General features: G+C 34.4%; 1 protein-coding gene across 16 annotated transcripts in view; it reads right to left on the bottom strand.

Annotated features, from left to right (window-relative positions):
• Positions 1 to 23,603, bottom strand: part of CLASP2 (cytoplasmic linker associated protein 2) — a 196,842-nt gene that overhangs the window by 143,832 nt on the left and 29,407 nt on the right. For all 16 annotated transcript variants that reach the window (XM_045537254.1, XM_045537307.1, XM_045537271.1 and 13 more), the window contains exons 3-7: positions 22,889 to 22,992; positions 21,093 to 21,184; positions 19,862 to 19,937; positions 17,838 to 17,935; positions 3,963 to 4,033 (exon numbers count right to left, since the gene is read on the bottom strand). In XM_045537254.1, the coding sequence (XP_045393210.1) occupies positions 3,963 to 4,033; positions 17,838 to 17,935; positions 19,862 to 19,937; positions 21,093 to 21,184; positions 22,889 to 22,992 (441 nt within the window). The remainder of the gene's footprint in view (positions 1 to 3,962; positions 4,034 to 17,837; positions 17,936 to 19,861; positions 19,938 to 21,092; positions 21,185 to 22,888; positions 22,993 to 23,603) is intronic.

Below are 23,603 nucleotides of genomic sequence, written 5' to 3'. Positions count from 1 at the left end.
ACGACACCAGACCCTGTCATAATCACAGGGGGCCTCCAGCTTTTAGTCTTTTCTTTCCTACAGGGCTGGTGTTTCCTCCTTTCAGTCACAATCTGACCAATTTTAAATCTAGTTTTCTTCTAATAGCATAGCTAATTCTATTGCACTTAGGGAATCTGCCTAACTTACTTTTGTAATGTAAGAATTAAAGTTAGGTTAACCCTCAAGACAAAAGAATGTTGTGCATTTCTCACTATTCCTAAACTAAATGATATGCTCAAATCTCTGATGACATAATTTACTTAGTGTTCTGAACTAATGCTTTAGAAAATCAAGTCAAAAATTCAAGAAGAAAAATCAGAGACAAAAGTATAAGATGTAGAAGTTGTATATCAGGATATGCATAAAGGAAGAAGAGGTAAAGAGAAAAAAATAAAGAAACAGACTATTTCTTTGAACATAAATGTGAAAAAGATAGTGTTAGATAATGTCATTCCCACTTACCATGTTTCTCTCTAGCCTAAAACCCTTTAGGGGCTTCCTACTCCTAGAAGTCCATTAAAACTCCTCCTATGGCCTAAACGGCCTAGGTGTTACAGTTCCTATTCACTTCTCCAACTACATCTCACACATGGTCTCCCCTCCAATGGACCCCCAAGCCTCAGTGGTCTCCAGGCAGCTCTGGCCTCCCTTCTTGGTATATTCAAATATACCAAGTCTTTTTCCACCCCTGGGCTTTTATGGTCACTATTTTCTCTGCCTAAAGTGTTTTCCTACCATTTATCCCATGAGTGGCTCATTCTCATTTATCAGGTCTCAGTTCAAATATTTCACCTCTCAGAGAGGCTTATTCCACTGTTTCAACTAAAATGGATCACTGAGTTACCATCTCAACACCTTATTTACCTCATTTAAAGACTAAGTTAGATGATAACTTATAGCTATAAATGGTTCTAAAAAAGTTACACTACCTTTACAAAAAAATCTTCTGGTTTTTTTGTTGTCTGTATTTAGTAAAATGACTTTTTCATCACAAAACACTCTAAATCAATATACTATAAGATGTGTGATGTTTCATTATTATGGTTTCGAGCAAAGATACACTAAAAATTTTTATTTACTATAATAGTTTCTTGTCACAGAATATCATGTGGAACAAATTTTAACTGCATGCCATGTTTGGATGAACCCAAAACAATTTGCTTTGCATAAGTACACAAAGTAAGAGACAGAAGAGGCAGTATCATCCATGGTTCTTTAGTCTGCTGCGTGCATGAACTATTTCCATAAGTTTTCATGCTGAGCCTTTATTTTGCCCTAAAATGTCTTCCTGTTCTATAACTTTATTTTACAGTTTTAGTTTGAGTGCATGATAAAAATGAACTAAAAAAGGGCTGAAAATTTTGAGCGAAAAATTATAAAGAAATAAAAAAGGAGCTGAATTAACCTTTATTACTTTATATACAAACTATTTGCCTTCATCAAATTGTTACTTATAAAAATTTGTTTTCCATATTCAACTGATATATTAAATATTTTTCTACTTGTGAAAATTATTCAAGTATCATGGGTTGGAATAAAATACAACATAATTTTTCTCATTAATATTAGTGGAAATAATTTTCTCATTTAATAGTCTTTCACTTAGCAGCAGGGTTTTTAGGAATAATTTAAATTCATTAAACAAAGAGTAGTTATATTTCCTCCATTACCAAATGTAACCACATTGTATTAATATATCCATTTGTTTACTTGTTTATGATCTATCTCCCTCACTAAATTATAGGCTTCTTAAGGACAGAAACTTTGTCTTCTTTCTGTTGTGACATGATTTAATTTATATTTTAAGAAGATCACTCTGATTTCTGGGTAACAAATGGATTCCAGAGGGCAAACATGGACCACAGTCAACTGCAGTAATCCAGGTAAAAGCTAAAGGAGACCTGAAGTAGAATATTAGCAGTGGAGATGGAAAAAAATAAGCAAATTTGGAATTTGTTATTATTTCAGAGGTAGAAATAATTGATTATTTAGAATGCAGAATCAGGTCAGGTTCCTAGCTTGAGCCGATGTTGGTGCCATTGACTGAAATGGCTAAGACTGGGGGAGGACCAGATTTGATGGGCAAAAAGAGACAACACAGTTCCACTTTTGGACATGTTAAGCTTGAAATGCCTATTAGGAATCCAAATGGAAATGTCATCAAGGCCACAAGCTACCAAGTCCACAGCATAAAGGAGAGATGAATGACAGCTAGAACTACACATCGGGGAGTCATCAGCAAATGGTTATCATTTAAAGCCTTTGGGTTGGATTTGATCACTAAGAGAGAGAATAAAAACAGAAGAGAGGAGGCCTGGGCTCTGGGACTTGCCAACATAAATAGGCTTCCTTCTTCTAGTCTCTTCCCTTGTTAACAAATACATGAAAGTATTTTTCAATGATAGCATAATACTATCATCAAAAATATCATGACCTATTTCTATACCAATGTATATTGCAGACTTTAATTTTCAAATTTGACCATGCTTACAATATTCAGATCACAATCTCTAATACAAACAAACTCTGAATACTCCCTCCAAGAAAAATACATGCCAGAGACTAACTCTGGACCTCCTCATCTATGGTGAGATAAACAAGAGAAAAAGAAATGGGAACTAAAAGAATAGAGAAGAAAAAAGGTTCTATTTTGAAGGCAACAGAAATAATGTCACAAAATACAAGAATAACAGTGCTCTCAAAATAAACTATCCAAATAATGAATACTTTAAATTTTATAAAAAGTATTATACTTTTTTCCTTACAGTTGTAGCTACTTAGTCTGAAATGCACAAATGAGCATGTTATGAAAACGTACAAGTCTCAGTTCAAGGAATTTTAACAACTCTCCCTCTTCTTACTGCTTCAGGTCTCTATAGAAATGGACAAGGTAACTGCTAGAAAAATAAGGATGAGGTACTTAAAACACCTTCTATTCAGAGATGATAAGTGAGAAACAGCTAGCAGTCAGGGTGAGGACTGGCAGCGCTGAAGTCAATTTATACTTCTAGAACTAAGTTTAGATTAGGATAGACACAATCTTTAAAACACTAAATTCTCACTCCATCTGACTTTCTGCAACACAACAAAGCTCAGTCTCAGTTTAACCCAGAGAAATATAACTAAAATTATATTAGTAACTAGCTTTCCTATGTTTGACTATAAAGTCACACCCCAAATTTTTTTTCCAACATCATTTATATCACCAAGCTAACCACACCCTCTCTCTTTAACATGATGGTACTTTCCTCGGGGGAAAAAAATCACCTATATTATCTTTGGAAACAGAATATATTCTTCACATATATGGCTAATTAATATTTAAAGAATGAAATTGAGGTAAATGCTACCCAATAAAACTAAATATAATTTATCAACTTTGCAAAAAAGAGAAGAACCACAAAATCAAATAAATACCAGATAGTAACTTCAAATCTCCCTGAATTCCAACTTGGCCTCATTCTCCATAAGAAGCCAAAGATGATTATGTTAGTGAGGTCCCTGTGTAAGTGTCCCTTCATCAGTATCATCACTGAACGTCTGTACAGAGGTATAATAAAGCCCATTAATTTCTACTAAAAATAACTAAGTAAAACAAGTACTCTAGGTATAAAAACACATTTTATGCATGGAACATGGAAGACAAGAGGTCATCATACCTGCAACCCTGAATATACAAAAAATAAGGCAAAAGAACAATATCACTCTACACAATTGACCCCTTGTTAAATTTTCACTCACTCCAAAAGAGCCACAGGATAGGTAACAACCAGCAGGATGTAAAGCTTTAGTGATTATATTCCAACTAAGTTTTCAAGCCACAAAATCAACTCTTCTGAATCAGTGATATGATAGTTAATCTGAAAACACATTTTAATGAATAAAAATTGCTAAATAATGTTAGAAATGTTTGAGAGCTGGAATAGCTTAATTATTCTTACCTTTGTAGACACTCAAAATCATACCGCCTGAACTTTGCACTTCATCAAATTTGGCAAATATCATTTCTAATCTGGGAATAAAGAATAAATTGTGTTTGTTTATTTGTTTTTATGTATAGATTAAATAGAAACAATTTCTTTCATCTCCCTTAGAAAAAACAGTTCTAGGGATTCAGCTAGTTCTATACAACTCTTTTTTACAATTAACTCATTAAAAGAACACATAAAATTCATCTCTCTTCAGTTGAGAGAAGAAGCCAAATACAAGTAGGACTACATACTAGCAGGTATGTTTGTGAAAAGACAACTTTGACACAAAATGGCTTCACAAGTTTCATCATAAAATTATTTCTCCAAACCCATCAAAAATATTCTAGCTTCAATCTTATAATAAATCCACTCAGTCACAAAATACATCTTTAAAAAGCACATAAAAATCATGCTAGGGAAACTTAAGGCAAACATAAAAATAATAAATATAAAATATGAAAAAACTAAAGAGATGCTGAGATGACTGATAATCGGATGCTTTTTCTATAAACATGACTATTTTCATATGATACCAGTTCTGCTGGCACCTCTAATTTTATATTCAGGATAATTACTCTTTCTACACTTCCGCTATCACTTTTTTTTTTAAGTTAAAAACATGTTTCTTACTTCAAAAGTAATGTACATTGATTATAAAAGTAAATTAGGAAATATAAATAGGAACAAAAGAAAAAAACCACAATCTTACTACCCAGAGGTTTTATTTAACTATATCCTTTCTGATGCTTTTATAGTCATATATAAATTTTCTTCAGAGTGAAATGGGATCATGGTGACAGCACTTTTTTTAAATTTGTTTTTCTTTCACTTTCCAATGTATCATGCTATGTTTTACTCTTAAATTCATGACTTAAGAGATTTGGTGAAGAACGTTTTTCTCTGACTTAACCTTATGTTTCTGTCACAGTTTCATTTTCTAAAACCTTACTTAAGCCATGGTCCACATCCTGTCATTTCTTACCATATTCTTACTGAGGATATAGATCCTTTTTTTAAATGTCATTGGTTTATTTCAGCAAGAAAAAACTAAAAATTTTTTAGTTGAAACCTAGGGATTCATTATAATGGGAGTTCTAAATCCTAACCTTACCTCCTAACCCTATTAAATTCAACAAACACAACTATTTACAACTCTGAAAGCACTTCAGTGGAAAGACACAAGTCTCTTCATCCTACAAAGTAGTATCTTCAGAGAGTTGAGCAGACACCAGGCAGGTTGCCCAGAGACAAGAGATGGACATGAGATGGAAGGGAGCACTAGAATTAGAAGCTGGAAGCTCAGACTGAAATCCACACAGGCAAGGAACAGAAAGAGGATTTAGGAGAGCTATTTAAGAAAAAAGCAAAACAAGATGTTAAGAGGCATGAGATGAATGCTTAGCTATGGAGTAGGAAAACAGGACTAGGAAATTATGAGAGAAAGCTCAGAGAGAAAAGAGGGTTGGCAAGGGAATCAAGGTGGGACAGATAAAACATACAACAACGAATGGAGATGTAGGCAGCTTTAGTGGAAGAGGGGTTAAAGGAAATAGTAGGCAAATATAACAGAAATAGAGGAAAGAAAGGAAAAGAAAGGAGGAAGGGAGAAGAGGGAAGGAGAGGGAGAGGGAGAGAGAGAAGAGGAGGGGGAGGGGAGAGGAGAGAAGAAAAAGGGGCCAGAGTAGAAGACATCACCCAAAGGTCTTTTGGGATCGGGTTGGGCTGGGAAAGACATACAGAGGAGATGCTTAACATACCATTCATCTTGCTGCCAGCTCTCACTTTACACTATATACTCTTTTGTGACTGTCCTACCCTGTCTTCTCAGTCTCCCTTTCCTTTAATGCTTCTCACTTTACCAGCTTTCATGTGAAATTAACATCTGACTTTTGTTTGGTATTTATTAAAAAGATTTAGTCCGCTGTTCAAATTTTATAAGGGATAACTACACACCTTCTTATCTTTAAAGAAAACAAAAAAACAGTACAATTTTCTTTCTATGTGACCCTTACTGGATCCCCCCAACTCCCAATCATTAAACTCTCCACACCTATTTTAGAAAAACAAACTTATTCATAACAGAGGATCATCACACATATCCAGTGAAAAAGGAAGACATCTAAGAGCAGAAAGAAGAGTCTAGGATCTTTTAATTAATTCAGGGGAAAAAATTAGGAAATTTAATGGAAGAAAAATACAACAGAAGTTGGACTGTCTAAAACATTATAAACACAAGTTAGTAAGCCTATAAAGCTCTAGGAAGATTCTGACTCATAGGGTAAGGAGGATAGAATTGGAAAAGCAACTCTAACCAAAGTCTATACTTACAGTTTAGAGTAAGAATAATCATACCCACAATATAAAAGAGACAATTTGGTATCTCAGAGCTTATCTCTTTTAAACAACAACATAACTGAGACAGAATTCACACACCATACAATTTATCTCTTTAGAATGTACAATACAATGGTTTTTAGTACATCCACAGAGTTATGCACCCATAACATTTTCACCACCCCCAAAACCACATGCCCGTTACCAGTCATTCCCCATTTCCCTTGATCTCCCCAGTCCTAGGCAGCCACTAATAGACCATATCTAGGCTATAAGTTGCCATATCTATTCATTTCATATCAACGGAATCACACAATACATGGCCTTTTGTGACTGACTTCTTTCCTTAATACTGTTTTCAAGATTCATGCATTTTGTATTATGTATCAGTCACCCCTGTTTATGACCGAAAAATATTCTATTATATGGATATACCATACCACATTTTGTTTATCCATTCATCAACTGATGGACATACGTGGATGTAGGGTGTTTCTACTTTGGGGCTATTACAAATAATAATGTTATGAACACCTGTGTATAGGTTTTGTGAGGAATATGTTTTCATATCTCTTGGGTATATAGCTAGGAATAGAATTACTAGGTCATGTGATAATTCTATGTCTAACTTTTTGAGGAATAACAACTTGTTTTCCAAAGTTGCTGCACCAGTTTACTTTCCCACCAGCAATGTATGAGGGTTCCAATTGCTCTACATCCTCATCAACACTTGTTCTTGTCTGTCTTTTTGACTTTATTCATCCTGGGGTATGTAGTATCTCATTGCAGTTTTTGTTTTTTTTTTTAGACAGAGTCTCAGTCTGTTGCCCGGGCTAGAGTGCCATGGCGTCAGCCTAGCTCACAGAAACCTCAAACTCCTGGGCTCAAGCAATCCTCCTGCCTCAGCCTCCTGAGTAGCTGGGACTACAGGCATGCGCCACTATGCCCGGCTAATTTTTTTCTATATATATTTTTAGTTGTCCATATAATTTCTCTCTATTTTTTAGTAGAGACGGGGTCTCGCTCTTGCTAAGGCTGGTTTAGAACTCCTGAGCTCAAACGATCCACCCGTCTCAGCCTCCCAGAGTGCTAGGATTACAGGCGTGAGCCACCACACCCAGACTTCATTGTAGTTTTGATTTGTATTTCCCTGATGGCAAATGATGTTAAGTATCCTTTCATGCACTTATGGCCATTTGTATATTCTTTGAAGAAATTCTATTTCTTTGCCTGTTTTTTAAATTGGGTTATCTGTTCTTTTACTATTAAGTTGTAGGAGTCCTTTATATATTCAAGATATGCCTCTTTGTAAGATACTTGATTTGCAGGTATTTTCTTCCATCATATGGATTTTCCTTTACTTTCCTGAGAGTGTCCCTTGAAGCATAAGTTTTAAATTTTGAGGAAATCCAATTTATTTATTTTTTTCCTTTGGTTGCTTGTGCTTTTGATGTTATATCAAGAAATCAGTACCTAGTGTTTTCTAAGAGTTTTATCATTTTAGTTCCTACATTTAGTTCTATGATCCATTTTGAGTTAATTTTTGGGTGGGTGTGGTGTGAGGGAGGGATGCAACTTCATTCTTTTGCATATAGATATCTAGTTTATAAAGCACCATTTGTTTGTTGAAAAGACTATTTTTCCCCAATGAATGGTCTTGATACCTCTGATAAAGATCAATGGATCATAAATACAAGAGTTTACGTCTGGACCTTCAGTTCAGTTCCACTGATCTAAGTCTGATATTATGCTAGTACCATACTGTCAGAGATTATCTTTTAAAAAATATTTGATAAAGGAAAAACTTTTTTATTATTATTTTAAAACTATTTGATTTAATGGCTTTATGAATTATACTTAAGTTTAGTAGTTTTAACAAAGAATGGCTGTGATATAATTATAAGGGTGGGCAAAACCAAACAACCTTAAAGGACTGCATCCAACAGGAAATTTGGAAACCACAAAGGGGGCAATATTTGAGAAGCAAAAATATTCCTTCTGAAAATTCAAGTTAGAATGCAACTACAATAATAAAAGAATAACTTATTTCAAATGAATGTAATGTTCAATATAACGTTAACTCTTGAGAATATATGCTAGTGGAAAAAGGGAAACAGTTAGTAGAACAATAGTCTGAAGAAAGGGGTAAACCAGACTTAATCCATGCTTTACCTTACGAAAATTTAAGAACTCTTTAGCATGTGTGCGATATTTTTAGGATTCAAAATACCACCTATAAAATTATGAGGCCATATGCCAAAAGAAAAAAAACACTCTGCTTCTCAAAAAAGCAGCGCTTCACTATATACTTGAAAAAGCAAAGCTCATGTAATCACATAGAATTCTTCTCCACTTCCTACTACCTGCTAGAGAAGCATCATAGAGAAGAATGACATAAGCACAGCATGGAGGAAAGAACAATGAATAACGGGAGTCAGAAAGTCTTTAGCTTCTCACCAACTAGCTGTCACTGCTTTAGGTCTCAGAATCTTCAACTGCCAAATGACTATTCACTTGGAGGAGAGAGAAACTATTAATATAAGAATGGTTAGGGGTACGAAATCATTGGCTTATTTCAGTAAGAACATTAAAGTATTAGCTACCTGAATATGACAAAACTCCTATGAGGTTGTTCTGATGGGGAAAAATATCAAATGAAGAGTTTCCTCTAATAACTAACATTACTAATAAAACATATGTCAAGAGAAAGGAAAATTATAGGTCAATGTCACTTTAAGCACAGATACAAAAATCCTAACCACATATGACAATTTATAACAAAGGAAGCAATGAAGAAAGATGTTTTCAGTAAGTGGTGCTGAATCAAGTGGATATCCACATGGAAAAAAATTTACCTGAAGTCCTATATCATAGCATTTACCAAAAAAAATTCCAGATGGACTATAGATCTAAAAGTGAATAAAACTTTAAGATAACTATACAGAAGAATGTCTTCATAATATTAGGATAAGCAAAGATTTCTTAAATAGAGCACAGAAATCTCCACTCATACAGGAAATGACTGAGAACTACATTAAAATTAAGAACTTATACACATCAAAAGATATCAAGAAAGTAAAAAAGCAAGTTGCAGAGTGAGAGAAGATATTCAAAACATATATAGAAGTTAAAATGGCTTGTATACAGAAGTTAAAATGGCACAAATCCATTTTTTAAAAAGACAGACAACCCAATTTTTAAAAATGGGCAAGAGACTTCACAAAAGACATCGAAATAGATGATGAACATCTGAAATACTGCTCTTTTTTATGTAATAATGAAAATGTAAATTATAACCACAATGAAATACACCTACCAGAAACCTAAAATTAGTAAGAAAAAGACTAACAATACAAAATATTGATGAATATGTAGAATAATGGGAACTTGCAAACAGTGCTAGTGAGAATATAAATGGGTACAACCACTCTGGAAAATTGTCAATATCAACTAAATGTGAACTTATTCTCTGACCCAGCAATTCACTCTTAGATATATTCCAAGAGAATGAATTTGTATGTACACCACAAATATGTACAAGAAAGTTATTAACAAAATTATTCCTAAAAACCACAAACTGAAACAGCACAAATATATATCAATAGTTTATATTCATAAAGTATGGTCTATTCATACAATGGAAAACCATATGGCTATGAAAACGAACAACTGTAGCTGGATACAACAATCCAAATAAATCACAAAAAGATAACGGTTAAAAAAAACCATAACGTTAACTGAAAGAAACCAGACACAAAAGATTATATGATTCTATTTATGTAAAATTCAAAAAGACGCAAGATACATGTGTATTCACTTTGTTATAATTTACAGAGCTTCATACTAATGATTGTATACTTTTCTATACAGAAGTCATAACTTCAATAAAAATTTAAAATACTTTAATAAAAATTAATTCCCACCTCTGATTTCCATAAGTAAGAAGCTTGGAAGTTGCTACCCTGCTGCAACATCTGGTAAAATGTTAAACAAACTAAAAAAATCAATAATTCTTCTTAGATCCGTAAGAGATATGAGGTCAGAGGGCAAACCACTGCCCCCCAAATTGGATACAGATGAATACAAAGGATCACAACTTAGCAGAGCACAAATCCATTAGTAGAAACCTCTATGGGAACCAGTGCCAGGATAGAAAAACCTGAACTCCAATTGACAAATTGCTGGAGGCTCAGAGTAGACAACTCTGAGAGTTAAAAAATCCAGGGGACCCAGGCATGGGGAGTGACCCACACATTTTATGACTATTACCTCTGGGAACTCCACTTGACTTTAAGAGTGAATATCAGAGAAACTCCCATCATGTTTCCAGCAAGAGTAATGGAAAAGGAACCATTTTGAAATATGCCAGAGTATTCTGTTCTTAACAGTGTTTACCCTTAGTAAAAACTAAGCAGAGCCTAACCTGCTGGGGTTTTATCAGAGCTTAACCGACCTAAGGGAAATACCCAAGTTCAGCTGCTCTATCTAGTTTTCCAAATGGAGGAATGGCAATTCCCAACTCCAGCGTCCTATAGCCTTCCATGTAAGAAAAGGGAAATGCCTAACTCCAGCCTACTGTGGCCATCCTGTCCCACCTAAGTGAGGGGAGAGCAGGAAAAACTGAGGAACATTTGTGAAGTTTACAGTCCAGAGGCACAAGCACACTAAAAGACTGAGACCTACTCACAGGACTATAAAACACCTCCCCTTCCCCCACACCTCACCACCATGTTACTAAGGGCAGGTTATGGAAGTTCCTTCTACCTGATACACCATGTCCAGCTATCAAACAAACAAAAAACTACAAGGCATACTAAATGGCAACAAAACAAAACAGTCTGAAAAGGGAAAGCAAGTGTCAGAACCAGACCCTGACATGACAGGTATGTTTGAATTTTCAGAACAGGAATTTTTTTTAAACTATGATTAATATGCCAAGGGATCTAATGAATTTAAGTATACAGCATGCAAAAAAAAAAAAAAGATGAGTAAGCAGAGAGGTGGAAATTCTAAGAAAGTACAAAAAAAAAAAAAAAAGCTAGAGACCAAAAACATAGTAACAAAAATGAAGAATGTCTCTGATGGGCTTATTAGTAGACTAGACACTGCCGAATCTCAGAGCTTGAGGATATCTCAATAGAATTTTCCAAAACAGAAAAGCAAAGAGAAAAGAAACAAAACAAAACAAACAAATAAAGCCCACACACAAAAGGACAGAAGAGAATATCCAAGAACTGTGGGGCAGCTATAAAAGATATAACATATGTGTAACGGGGAATAACAAGAAAAAAGAACAGAAAAAATATTTGAAACAATAATCACTAAAAATTTCCCCAAATTAATGTAAGGTAACAAACCACAGATCTAGGAAGTGTGGAGGACATCAAGCAGAAAAAAATGCCAAAAGAACTACATCTACACATATCATATTCAAACTATATAGTAAATCAAAGAGAAAAAAAAAATCCTTAGAGCTGGAACTCATTCCCAAGAATGGAAAAATAAACACCACATGTACTCACCATCAAATTGGTTTTAACTGATCAACACCTAAGTGCACATATAGGAATAACATTCATCGGGTGTCAGGCAGATGGGAGGGGGGAAGAGGGGATGGGTGTATACACACATAATGGGTGCAATGTGCACTCTCTGGGGGATGGTCACACTTGAAGCTCTGACTAGGGGGCGCGGTGAGGGGCAAGGGCAATATATATAACCTAAACATTTGTACCCCCATAATATGCTGAAATAAAAAAGAAAAAAAAAAAATCCTCAAAGCCACCAGAGGAAAAAAACTCTGTACTTACAGAGGAACAAAGATAAGAGTAATATCTGACTTCTCCTCATGCAAGCAAGAAGAAATGGAGTAAGATATTTAAAATGTTGAGCCTGCTTCCTCAGGAGCCTTTTTTCTTTTGTGTCGTCTGATCAGTCTAGTCACAACTTTGAAGGAAAAGTATGTTCTGCCATTTGAGTTCTGATTTGAGTTCGGCTAAGTCTGCCCCCAGGCTCCTCCTGCCCCACAAACCTGGCGATTCCTCCATGTTCAGGTGAGCACTGGGAGAAAGTTGGTTCAAGGGCACCCCTTCCTTATGCAAACAAAAGCTTCATGTGAGATTTTGATTTTGCCTTTGCCTGTCCTGTGCTTATTATTGACACATTATGTTCAGTAGAAAGATACTTTATGTTTGGTGTCTAGAGTGTGCATATTTCTGTACATGAATATAAATGTTTGTAGACTGAGAGTCTTCCTACTAAAGAAAACTAAGAATGCTCAATCACTCTCTTTATCTGAAGTTCCTAGGCCCGTACATCCTCACAGAGCTTCATAACAGGGGCCTCCAGGGATAAAGGCTGGGAGGTTCATGCACTAGTACTAGAATAATTGAATTTGTGGTTAACAGGTTGTACTAAGTGTATTTTTTGTACATTTTTATTTTGAAAAAATTAAAACCTACAGGTATTCATTCTGACCATCTGGTACAATGAATTCCTATTTGTAGCAGATTCACCTATTTTTTACCATTTTGATATTTGCTCTCTCTGCATATAAATAAATACATCTGTGATGAACTATTTGAGAGTAAATTGGAAATTCATTGCAGAGATGAAGGTTGACCGTTAAGCATTTGGTAATGCACGACCCAAAGATAAGGAGATTGTTTTACTAAAACCACAATACGATTATTTGAACCAAGAAAATTAAAAATAATAATGTCATCTAATATCTACTTTGTGCAATAAACTAAAATTCTCCAAATTGTCCTAAAATAAAAAATAAAATAAAATGTTGAGGGGCGGAAAAAACCCCACTGACCTAGAATTCTGTACCCAGTAAAATTATTCTTCAAAAACAAAGAAGAAATACTTTCCCATACAAACAAAAATTGAGGTAATTTGTTGCCAGTAGTTGTGGTTGCAAGAAATGTTTAAAAAAAAAAAAAAAGGAGTTCTTTAGAGAGAAATAAAATGATTTAGGTCAAAAACTCAGATCTACATAAAGGTATAAATATAACAAAGAAGTGTAGGACTATAGCTCTGATGAAAGAAACCAAAAAAGTATGAAATAAATGAAGATATATTCCACGTTCATGAATAGGAAAACTAAATATTGTCAAGATGTCAGTTCTTCTCAACTTGATCTAAAGATTCAATGCAATCCCAATCAATATTCCAACAAGTTGTTTTGTGGATAGGAACAAACCAATTCTAAAGTTTACATGGACAGGCAAAAGACCCAGAATAGCTAAAACAATATAGAAGGAAAAGAACAAAGTTAGAAGATTGGCACTACCTAACTTCCAGATTTATTATAAAATTATAGGCAGTGTCGTATCAGCAAAAAAAAAAAAAAAAAAAAAAAAAACGCAAATAGATCAATGGAAAAAATAGAAAGCCCAGAAACAGACCCACATAAATATAGTCAGTGATCTTTGGAAAAGGTGCAAAGGCAATGCATTGAAGAAAAGATCGTGTTAGGACAATTGGACATCCATGTATAAAAACATGAATCTACATATAGACCTACAACCTTCACAAAAATTAGCTCAAAATATAACAGAGAGCTAAATGTAAAACGCAAAACCATAAAACTCCTAGAAGATAACATAGAAGAAAATCCAGTTCACCTTGGGTTTGGGGACAACCTTTTAAATACAACACCAAAAGCATGATCCATGAAAGAAATAATTGATAAGCTGAACTTCATTAAAATTGAAACCTGCTCTTCGAAAGACACCATCAAGACAATAAGACAAGCCACAGACTGGAAGAAAACATTTACAGAAGACATATCTAGTAACAGACTGCTACCCAAAACACACAAAGAATGATTAAAACTCAACAATAAGAAAATGAACAACCAAATTAAAAAATGGGCAAAAGATCTGAACAGACACTTTACCAAAGAGGATAAACGGATGGCAAAGAAGCATGCAAAAGATGCTCAAAATCATAGGTCATCAGGGAAATGCAAATTAAAACAACAATGAGATACCACTACACACCTACTAAAATGGCCAAAACCCAAAACACTGACAACATCAAATGCTGGCAAGGAAGTAGAACAACAGGAACTCTCCTTCATTGCTGATGGGAATACAAAATTGTACAGCCACTATGAAAGACAGTTGAACAGTTTCTTACAAAATTAAACATATCCTTGCCATACGATACAGCAACTGCACTCTTTGGTATTTACCCAGAGGAGATGAAAACTGATGTCCACACAAAATCTCCACAATCATGTTTATAGCAGTTTTATTCATAACTACGAAGAGCTGGGAGCAACCAAGATGTCCCTCAGTAGAATGGATAAACTGTGGTACATTCAGACAATGGAATAGCATTCAGCACTAAAAAGAAATGACCTCAAGCCATGAAAAAACATGGCAGAAACGTGAATGCATATTACTAAGTGAAAGAAGCCAATCTGAAAAGGCTACATGCAACTGTATGACATTCTGCAAAAGTCAAAACTATGGTGATAGGCCAGGCATGGTGGCTCACACCTGTAATCTTCGCACTTTGGGAGGCCCTGGAGGGAGGATCACTTGAGGCCAGGAGTTTAAGACCACCTTGGGCAACATGGCAAAACCCTATCTCTCCAAAAAGTTAAAAAATTAGCTGGGCATTGGTGACACACACCTGTAGTCCCAGCTACTCGGGAGGCTGAGGCAGGAGGATCACTTGAGCCCAGAAGTTTGAGGTTGCAGTGAGCTACTGTGATGCCACTGCACTGTAGCCTAAGCAACAGAGTAAGACCCTGCCTCAAAAATAAATAAATAAATAAAAGATAAACAAAAAAATGATGGTGACAATAAAAAGATCAGTTGTTGCCAGGGGTTAGGCCAGAGGGAAGAATGTATAGGTAAAGCAAAGATTTTTAAGGCAGTGAAACTATTCTATACTATACTATTCTATTCTATACTATAATGGTAGACACATGTCATTATCCATTCATCCAAACCCATAAAATGTACAACACCAAGAGTCAACCCTAATGCAAACTATGTATGGTCTTTGGGTGATAAGGATGTATCAATGTGAGTTCATCAGTTATAACCAATGTACCACTCTGGTGAGGGATAATCATAATGAGGGACGCTATGTATACATGGGCAAAAAGAGTATATAGGAAATCTCTGTACCTTCTGTCAATTTTGCTGTGAACCTAAAATTGCTCTAAAAATAAAGTCTATTTAAGAAAATAAAATAATTTCAATATATGCATACATATATACCCTCCCACACCAATATATATGTTAACATCACTTCTTTCATCCATAGAAAATAATGTCCAATTTTCTCAAATGAAATTCTTATTAGCCCTGGAAGTAGAAAATGAATAGATGAGCAAGTCAACAAAAAGCATAGTTATTGGATAACCTTATTATCAGAAAATAAATAGTACTGGAAAACATCTACATGGTAAGAGAGACAACCAGATATGTATGATGAGACTCATAGTAATAGAATACACCACCACCTGTGAAGTGGTCTTGTTCTTTCCGATTCCCCCAAATACCTGATGAAATCTCTAGATCCAACTACAAATTTACAGGATAGGAAGAGAAAAAAGTATGTTAAATCATACCACAGGAAAAGAACCAGCAAAATCCAGAATGGGGGAAACTTTACCAGATAAACTACAGGCTTATTCAACAAATGAAATGCAAGGAAACAAAAGAGTGCTGGGATACCTGAATATTTAAAAAGACTTATAAAACATACCAACTAATTATAACATATACACTTTATTTGGATCCTGATTCAGACAAACTGTTAATAACACATACCTACTAGTATAGTTTGGATATTTGTCCCCTCCACACGTCACACTGAAATTTGATCCCGAATTGTTGGAGGTGGGAGATGTTTGGGTCATGGGGGTACATTCCTCATGAATAGATTAATGCCCTTCGGGAGCAGGGTGGTAGAGTGAGTGAGTTCTCCCTTTATTAGTTCCCATGAGTGCTGATTATTAAAAAGAAGAAGCAGACATGGTGGTTCACCCATATAATCCCACCTACTCAGAAGGCTGAGGCAGTTAGATCATTTGAGGCCAGGAGTTCGAGACCAGCCTGGGCAACATAGTGAGAACCCATCTCTAAAAAATGAAGAAAAAAATTAGCCAGGCATGGTGGCATGTGCCTATAGTCCCAGCTACTCAGAAGGCTGAAGTGGCAGGATCACTTGAGCCAAGGAGTTCTTCCAGGCTACAGTGAGCTATGATCATGCCACTGCATTCCAGCCTGAGAGACAAAGTGAGACCCTGTCTCTTGGGGGGCGGGGGAAGGATCCTGGCACTTCCCTTCTTGATCTCTTGCTTTCTCTCTTACCAGGTGATCTCTGCACATACAACCTACCCTTTGCTTCCCCCCCTAAGTGGAAGCAGCCTAAGGCTCTTATCAGAAGCAGAGCAGAGGTTAGTGCCATGCTTCTTGTACAGCCTACAGAACCATAAATGAAATAAACCTCATTTCTTATAAATTACCCAGCCTTAAGTATTCCTTTATAGCAACACAAAACAAAGATACACACTATATTTATGAAATAACTGGAAATTTAAGCCCTGACTAGATATCTGATATTACATAATTCTTTGAAAAAAAATTAAGGTGTGATGTTAGTATTGTGGTTGTGATTGAAAATAAGAATATTTGTATTTTAGAAATATATGAAAATATTTACAGATGAAATGTTATGATGACTTGGATTTGCTTCAAAATAATACAACACAAGGGTAAATAGGCCAGGGTACAACATACAAAACTACCCACAAGCTGATAATTGTTGAAGGTGGGTAATAGGTACATGAAGCTTCATTATATTATTCCATCTATTTTAATATTTTTTTAAATACTAAATGCCATAATAAAAAGTTAAGGAAAAAAAATTCTTTTAGTGAATCCTCTTAAAATGGAGATTAAAGTTTCATTAGAAAAAGAAAGAGAATTTAATTAGAATATTTTTAATAAAAATATAAACTCAGAGAATAAAAAGTACCTATGAAAAAAATTTCTGATACACTCAAAACTTATCAATAGTATCTTTACTTATCTAATGCCACATTACTTAGATATTCTTGATTTTCTTTTTATTTGAATAGGTTTTAAGAGTAGTAACTGATTTATTCAGCTTTGTTACCCAATAACTTGTACCTTTCATTAGCATATACTTTAAAAATATTTATTTAATGAATTGATCACTATTTTTACTAAATTCTTGCCCAAGCATCTTCCAAATAATGACTATTACCACTTAATATCAAAATATAATAACTTGATGATATGTAATTACATAATAAAAATATAATAAATGAATATATAATAAAAGTGACCCAAAAAAGTATAGGATAAGAACTTTTTAAATGGTCATAATTTATATAGCCTTTTATAGCTTTTGAATTTTAAAACATTTCAAAAATTTGAACCTATTTAAAATAATCAAATGAAATTAAAACTTTTAAAACTACTCTGGCGAAAAAATAAATTTAGCAAGACTTACCTAGCAGGGGGAATTCCTTTCTTACAAAGATCCACCTTCACTTTCTCTCCCACATGTCTATAAATCTCCACTACAGCCAATATTGCAGCATCTCTCACCTGTCAAAGAATTCAGAACTTTTTAAGAAACTTATATGTAGTACAATAAAATACTTCACCTCAAGGTAACATTACACTAGCAGACCAACTTGAAGCTCCAAGTTGGTTTTAATGACTCTAAACCTCTGGGAGATGAGGCTTGTCATTAGCAAAAAAAAAAAAAAAAAAAAACCAAGAGGACTAGCAAAAGAAGGTTTTACAGAAATCTAAGAAATTTATAAATAAAAGTTACTAATTTGGCTTTTTAAAAATATATTTGTATTAAGATTATATAAATAACTGCCAATAATTATAGTAATACAAATGATTATTATGGTTACTATAATTTCCTGAAATAAAACTGCCTTTAGAGAATATAGCCTGAACTCAAACAAATATTTTTACACCAACATTCATACCAGCATTATTCACCATAGCTGCAAGGTGGAAACAACCCAAACTTCCATCTACAGCTGAATGGATAAACAAAATGTGTTATATACATACATATAATATTATTCAGCCTTAAAAAGAAAGGAAGAAAGTTTCGACACATGCTACAACATAGATGAACCTTGAAGATATTATGCTAAATAAAATAAGCCAGACACAAAAAGACAGATAGTCTATGATTCCACCTCTATGAGGTACCTAGAGTAGTCAAATTCATAGAGACACAAAATAGAATGGTAGTCGCCAGGAGCTGGGGAGAGGGAGAAATGAGGAGTTATTGTTCAATGGGTACAGACTTTCAGTCTGGAAAAACGAAAAAGTTCTGGAGATGAATGTTGGTAATGGTTGCAAAACAACATGAATGTACTTAATGCCACTGAACTGTACACTTAAAAATGGATGGAATAGTAAATTTTTTTTTTTTTTTGAGACAGAGTGTCACTGTGTTGCCCTGGCTAGAGTGAGTGCTGTGACGTCAGCCTAGCTCACAGTAACCTCAAACTCCTGGCCTTAAGCGATCCTACTGCCTCAGCCTCCCAAGTAGCTGGGACTACAGGCATGGGCCACCATGCCCGGCTAATTTTTTCTATATATATTTTAGTTGTCCAGATAATTTCTTTCTATTTTTAGTAGAGACGGGGTCTCGCTCTTGCTCAGGCTGGTCTTGAACTCCTGACCTCGAGCGATCCACCCGCCTCGGCCTCCCAGAGTGCTAGGATTACAGGCGTGAGCCACCGCGCCGGGCCCTGGAATAGTAAATTTTATGTTGGCTGTATTTTACCACAATTAAAATAAAAAGGGAAAAAAAAGAATGTGGCCTGAAGACAGGAATTTGGAAGATAGTTCAAGTTCCCTTGCACAGCTCACTATCCAACAGCAACTAAAGAGGCAGCAGAACTCTCTAAAAACCTCTTGACATGCAGCTAGCATCTGAAAGAAAGGAAAAACTTGCCCAGGGTCATTCCAAATGCGCAAGCTATGCCAAAAAGATTATAGCCAAGAATCAAATTCACCAGGAGGGATAAGATCCAGGACACATTCCCGTACTGTGCCTATAGTATAGACAGCTCAGGTGAAAAAGTTTCTAACAAGTGATACACCACCTGACACAAATTCTCCCCGTTAAATAGGGTTATGATCTATTCACCATATTCAGGAATAAAGAAACGAAGCTGACAACCTGTCCCCACAATTAACATATAGGAGAACTATAGAAGGGAATCCAGGCTCTTTGTTACTCAACCTCTTAAACTGATGAACTAGCCATTAAGTCCTAGCTCTCCTTAACATTAGCCAAACAACTAACAATCTTAAGCAACTTACATGAATATATGTTTTTTAAAACTAACTTTGGTGGATTTTTTTTTAAATGAGGTAGAATCTTGATTTCACCCCCCTACCCTCTCTCTTCTTTTTTGAAAATGGGATAAGAGCACTAGAAAAGAAACAGTAGCCAAAAAATTAGTCAATGCTTGAGTATAAATAAATTTTTACCTGACTGTTGGAATCTCCAAATAGGACACACAAATGTGGTACCAACTTGCTGATGACTAGTGGCTGAGCCCCAAAACTAAATATAATTTGAGAAAAAAATAAAGAGAATTTGTTTTTAATCAAGCAGTAAATGAAATATCCTTATACCTTCTTCTTGTCTGTATGAATATGACAAATATGGTGGAGAGGATAAGCACACATCATTACAAGAAGGATATGAAACACAGCAAAAAAAATCTAAACAATGTGAAATATGCAAACTTGAATAATCATGACTGACACTGAAAACTGTCAACAAATTATCCAACAGATCAAAATGTTCAACCAATGCACTCTTATATTAGCAATCTATCAATTACTTAAGAAAATCAGAACTTTTATTTTTGAAAGAATTTTCTTAAGAATGTAGGTCTCAAATTTGCATTCCAATGAAATAAGTAAATTAATATTTATTAATATTTTGATGAGGTCATAGGTTGAAAGCAAATGACAGGAGAGCCAAAAACCACAAAGGTTGTGCAGACTGTGAGTACACTTATCAGCTCTAGATGGCAGAAAGAACTACAGAGCAGTAAAAGAAAATAAATGAAAGTGTAGTTAAGAAAAGGAAGTAACCCTAAAGGAAAAGTTGAAAGCTACTATGTATGACCTATCATATTGCATAAAAACTGAAAAAATAATCCAGAACAAGACTGAAAGCCCCAGTTTACATTTCTTTAGATCAGAGTTACAGCTCTGTGGAATCTATGCAGTCAGAACTCTGTACACTGCTATCAGGCTCACTGGCTAGTTACCTGGGAGAGTCTTGTTCAGTCTATGATTTTGTACCCACCCATACTGCTCTAGGAAGCCTAGGACCAACTGGTAAAAGAGGGAGGGTCGGGGATGGGAACTGGCTACAATATGTGAAATACCACTGTGTCAAACACAATTCCAAACTGTATCCTAAATTATCAGCATATCAGTTCTGTGACCATCTATTTTGGGTGGCTACTATTAACATACTAAAGAAAAGAAAAATACTTCTTATCACTGACTGATAATTTAAAAATTAACAACATGAAAGATAATAACACATAAAAAATTAATAGTAAAGGTTTCAAATAAAAACTTTTGTGCTTTAATAACTATTTAAAATTTATTTCCATAGCTTTCCTTGACTGTGTGAAATAGATTATTTTAGAGAAATGAAAAATATAAGAAGGCTCTTTTCAGGAATCATAAAACTTACGTGTTTAAGGTTTCAATAAGACACAGACACACGCCTTCTCGAGATCGAAAATTCTTGTGCTTAAAACCAGAAGCCAACTGTTCCCAAATGTACTATTTGAAAGAAAAGTAAACATAACAAAAAATTAAATTATTCATTTTATAATCTTTTATCTCTTACCAGCCATATCACCAGCCTTATTAGTAACTAAATATTTTCATCAGACTATTCACTTCTTTACTACTTACAAGTTTTTCTAAGCCAAATTTACACCACAGTTGCCACACATTTTTAATATCTTAACCACATTTTAAGTTCTTTACATATTTTTCACTTTAGATTTCAATTATTCTCAGAAGAACCATGTCTAACACCTAAAATCCTTACAATTTCTAAGGACACAGGATTTCTTCTATACTTTAGAAACTTTCAATAATAATGCTACCATTATAAGTCCAGTAGTCCAGTAAGCATTTAAGAGGTCAAACATTGCCTAGTAAATAATACAGTCACATGGAATAGGCTTTTTCCAACATTTTATAATTCAGGCTTTTCTCCTTTTAATACTGGATCCAAATACAGAAACATACTTGGCCAAAGTCATTTTATGACTAACTACTATATAATTTTCTTTTGGAAAAAGCATAGATAAACCTATACAAATAATCTAAAGCAATTATTTGGGTTTAGTGTAGCAAGGAATCCAACCATATTTTTCCAAACATGTAGGCATTTGTACCAATGAATCCCTTCTCCACATTTGGAAACATCACCTTTACCATTTACTAAATTCATACACATACAGCCACCTCTCTTTCTGTACTCAGTATTATTTCTGGAGTCTATATTCAGTTCTACTAATATATTTCTCTCTCCTTGCCAAACTTTCAGGAAAGTAGCTTAAGAATTTACAAAAAAATCTTAAATGTAAATAACCTGACTCAGCAACACCACTCCTGGAACTCTATTCTATATAAGTACTTATGTCCAAAGATACATGTACAAGGATGCCCCTTTTAGTACTGTTTGTAATAAAAGAAAGCCAAAACCAACTTAAAATGTAAACCAATAAATAAGTGTCAAAGGATATCCCAGCACACTATTAAAAAGATTTAGTTCTGAGGTATAAAATATCTGGGACAACAGTTTACTTAATAATTCAATATTCTAGATTTTTTTTATAACACATGTAACTTTAAAGCTGCATGTTAAAGATCACATGATATCACTGTGTATATTGTATATTCTGATTTTTTTCCACTTGAGCTACTCTCTAAATCTTTGTTTACATGTCAATCTATTTTTGTTCTGCTTTCAGAATACCTTCATAATTATTTCTACTGTATTCAGAAAATACAGGTTGTTGTCATAGACTATATACCTTATATAATCAGTAACCACCTGTTAAAATAAAAAATTTTCTTCCTATCTTTATTAAGAGTTGCAAAAATTAACAATATAACATTCAGTAGTTCTCAAAATAAGCTTTCTCACTAAACATTTTATTACTTTGCAAATAAGGAAAACGAGAAAATCCTAAAGCATAATATAATCAGTATATTGAAAAGCCGCTTAAACCTATGAGTTAGCTTTTTAAAGAAAAGCATCAGAGTAGAAAATAAGAAAAAGAAAAAAACAGTCAAATGTTGACATGTACCTTAAATTTCTAATTCTTTAAAGCATTAGCCACAACTCATTGTTTAAAATTTCAGCTTTCATGCCCCCTGCAGCTTTACTGACTTGCTGTGATTACCATCTGTCTTTATTGATAATTCATCATTAATCAGCAAAATCTGAATTTTAAAATGTAGACCTACCATAGGTGGCGCCACTTGATCCATTAACTTCAATATCAGAGTCTGCGCTTCATCCCGTACCTTGTCTTTGGCATCTCCCATTCTATCTATTAAAGCTACAATAACTAAAGATAGGGAGGGGGGAAAGAGTAAATATTTATAACTCAACTCCATTACAAACTACATTTTACAAAATTACGTACAGTAATTATTTTCATAAATGAAGATTTGTGAGGTAAAGAAATTGTTAAGTTCTTTATTCATGAGTACACTCAAAAATAACTGAGAAGCAAATTTTAAAAGAATATATACAGTGTGATGTCCACCTATAATAATGCTGAAAAAACAGGCAACACTAAATATTATTCTATTTAGAGATATGAATAGATGGGAGAGTGCTAAGGGAAAATAGAATTCAGAGAGAATAGGTTCTAAAGTCGGTTCACAGGGCAAAAATATCACATAGTCAAGATGATAGTATCTTTCTGTAATCCCTTAAATTACCACTACCATTTAGTGTGGTTTTACTAGGTGTGTGACCTTGAACACATTATTTAACTACTTTTTGTCTATTTCCTCCCATAAGTGTTGGTAGCAATACTCACCTTATTGAAAATTCAAAGACAATACATGTAAACAACTTAGAGAGTAACAGGCACAGAGTAAACCCTCTCTATAGTGTCATCTACTATTGCTATCATCACTATCATCCTGCATGTTCAAAAGCAAAAACACT

This window comes from Lemur catta, chromosome 1 (genome assembly GCF_020740605.2).
Source record: "Lemur catta isolate mLemCat1 chromosome 1, mLemCat1.pri, whole genome shotgun sequence".
In the NCBI taxonomy this organism is placed as follows: domain Eukaryota; kingdom Metazoa; phylum Chordata; class Mammalia; order Primates; family Lemuridae; genus Lemur; species Lemur catta.
This window is presented reverse-complemented; position numbering and strand designations above follow the sequence as displayed.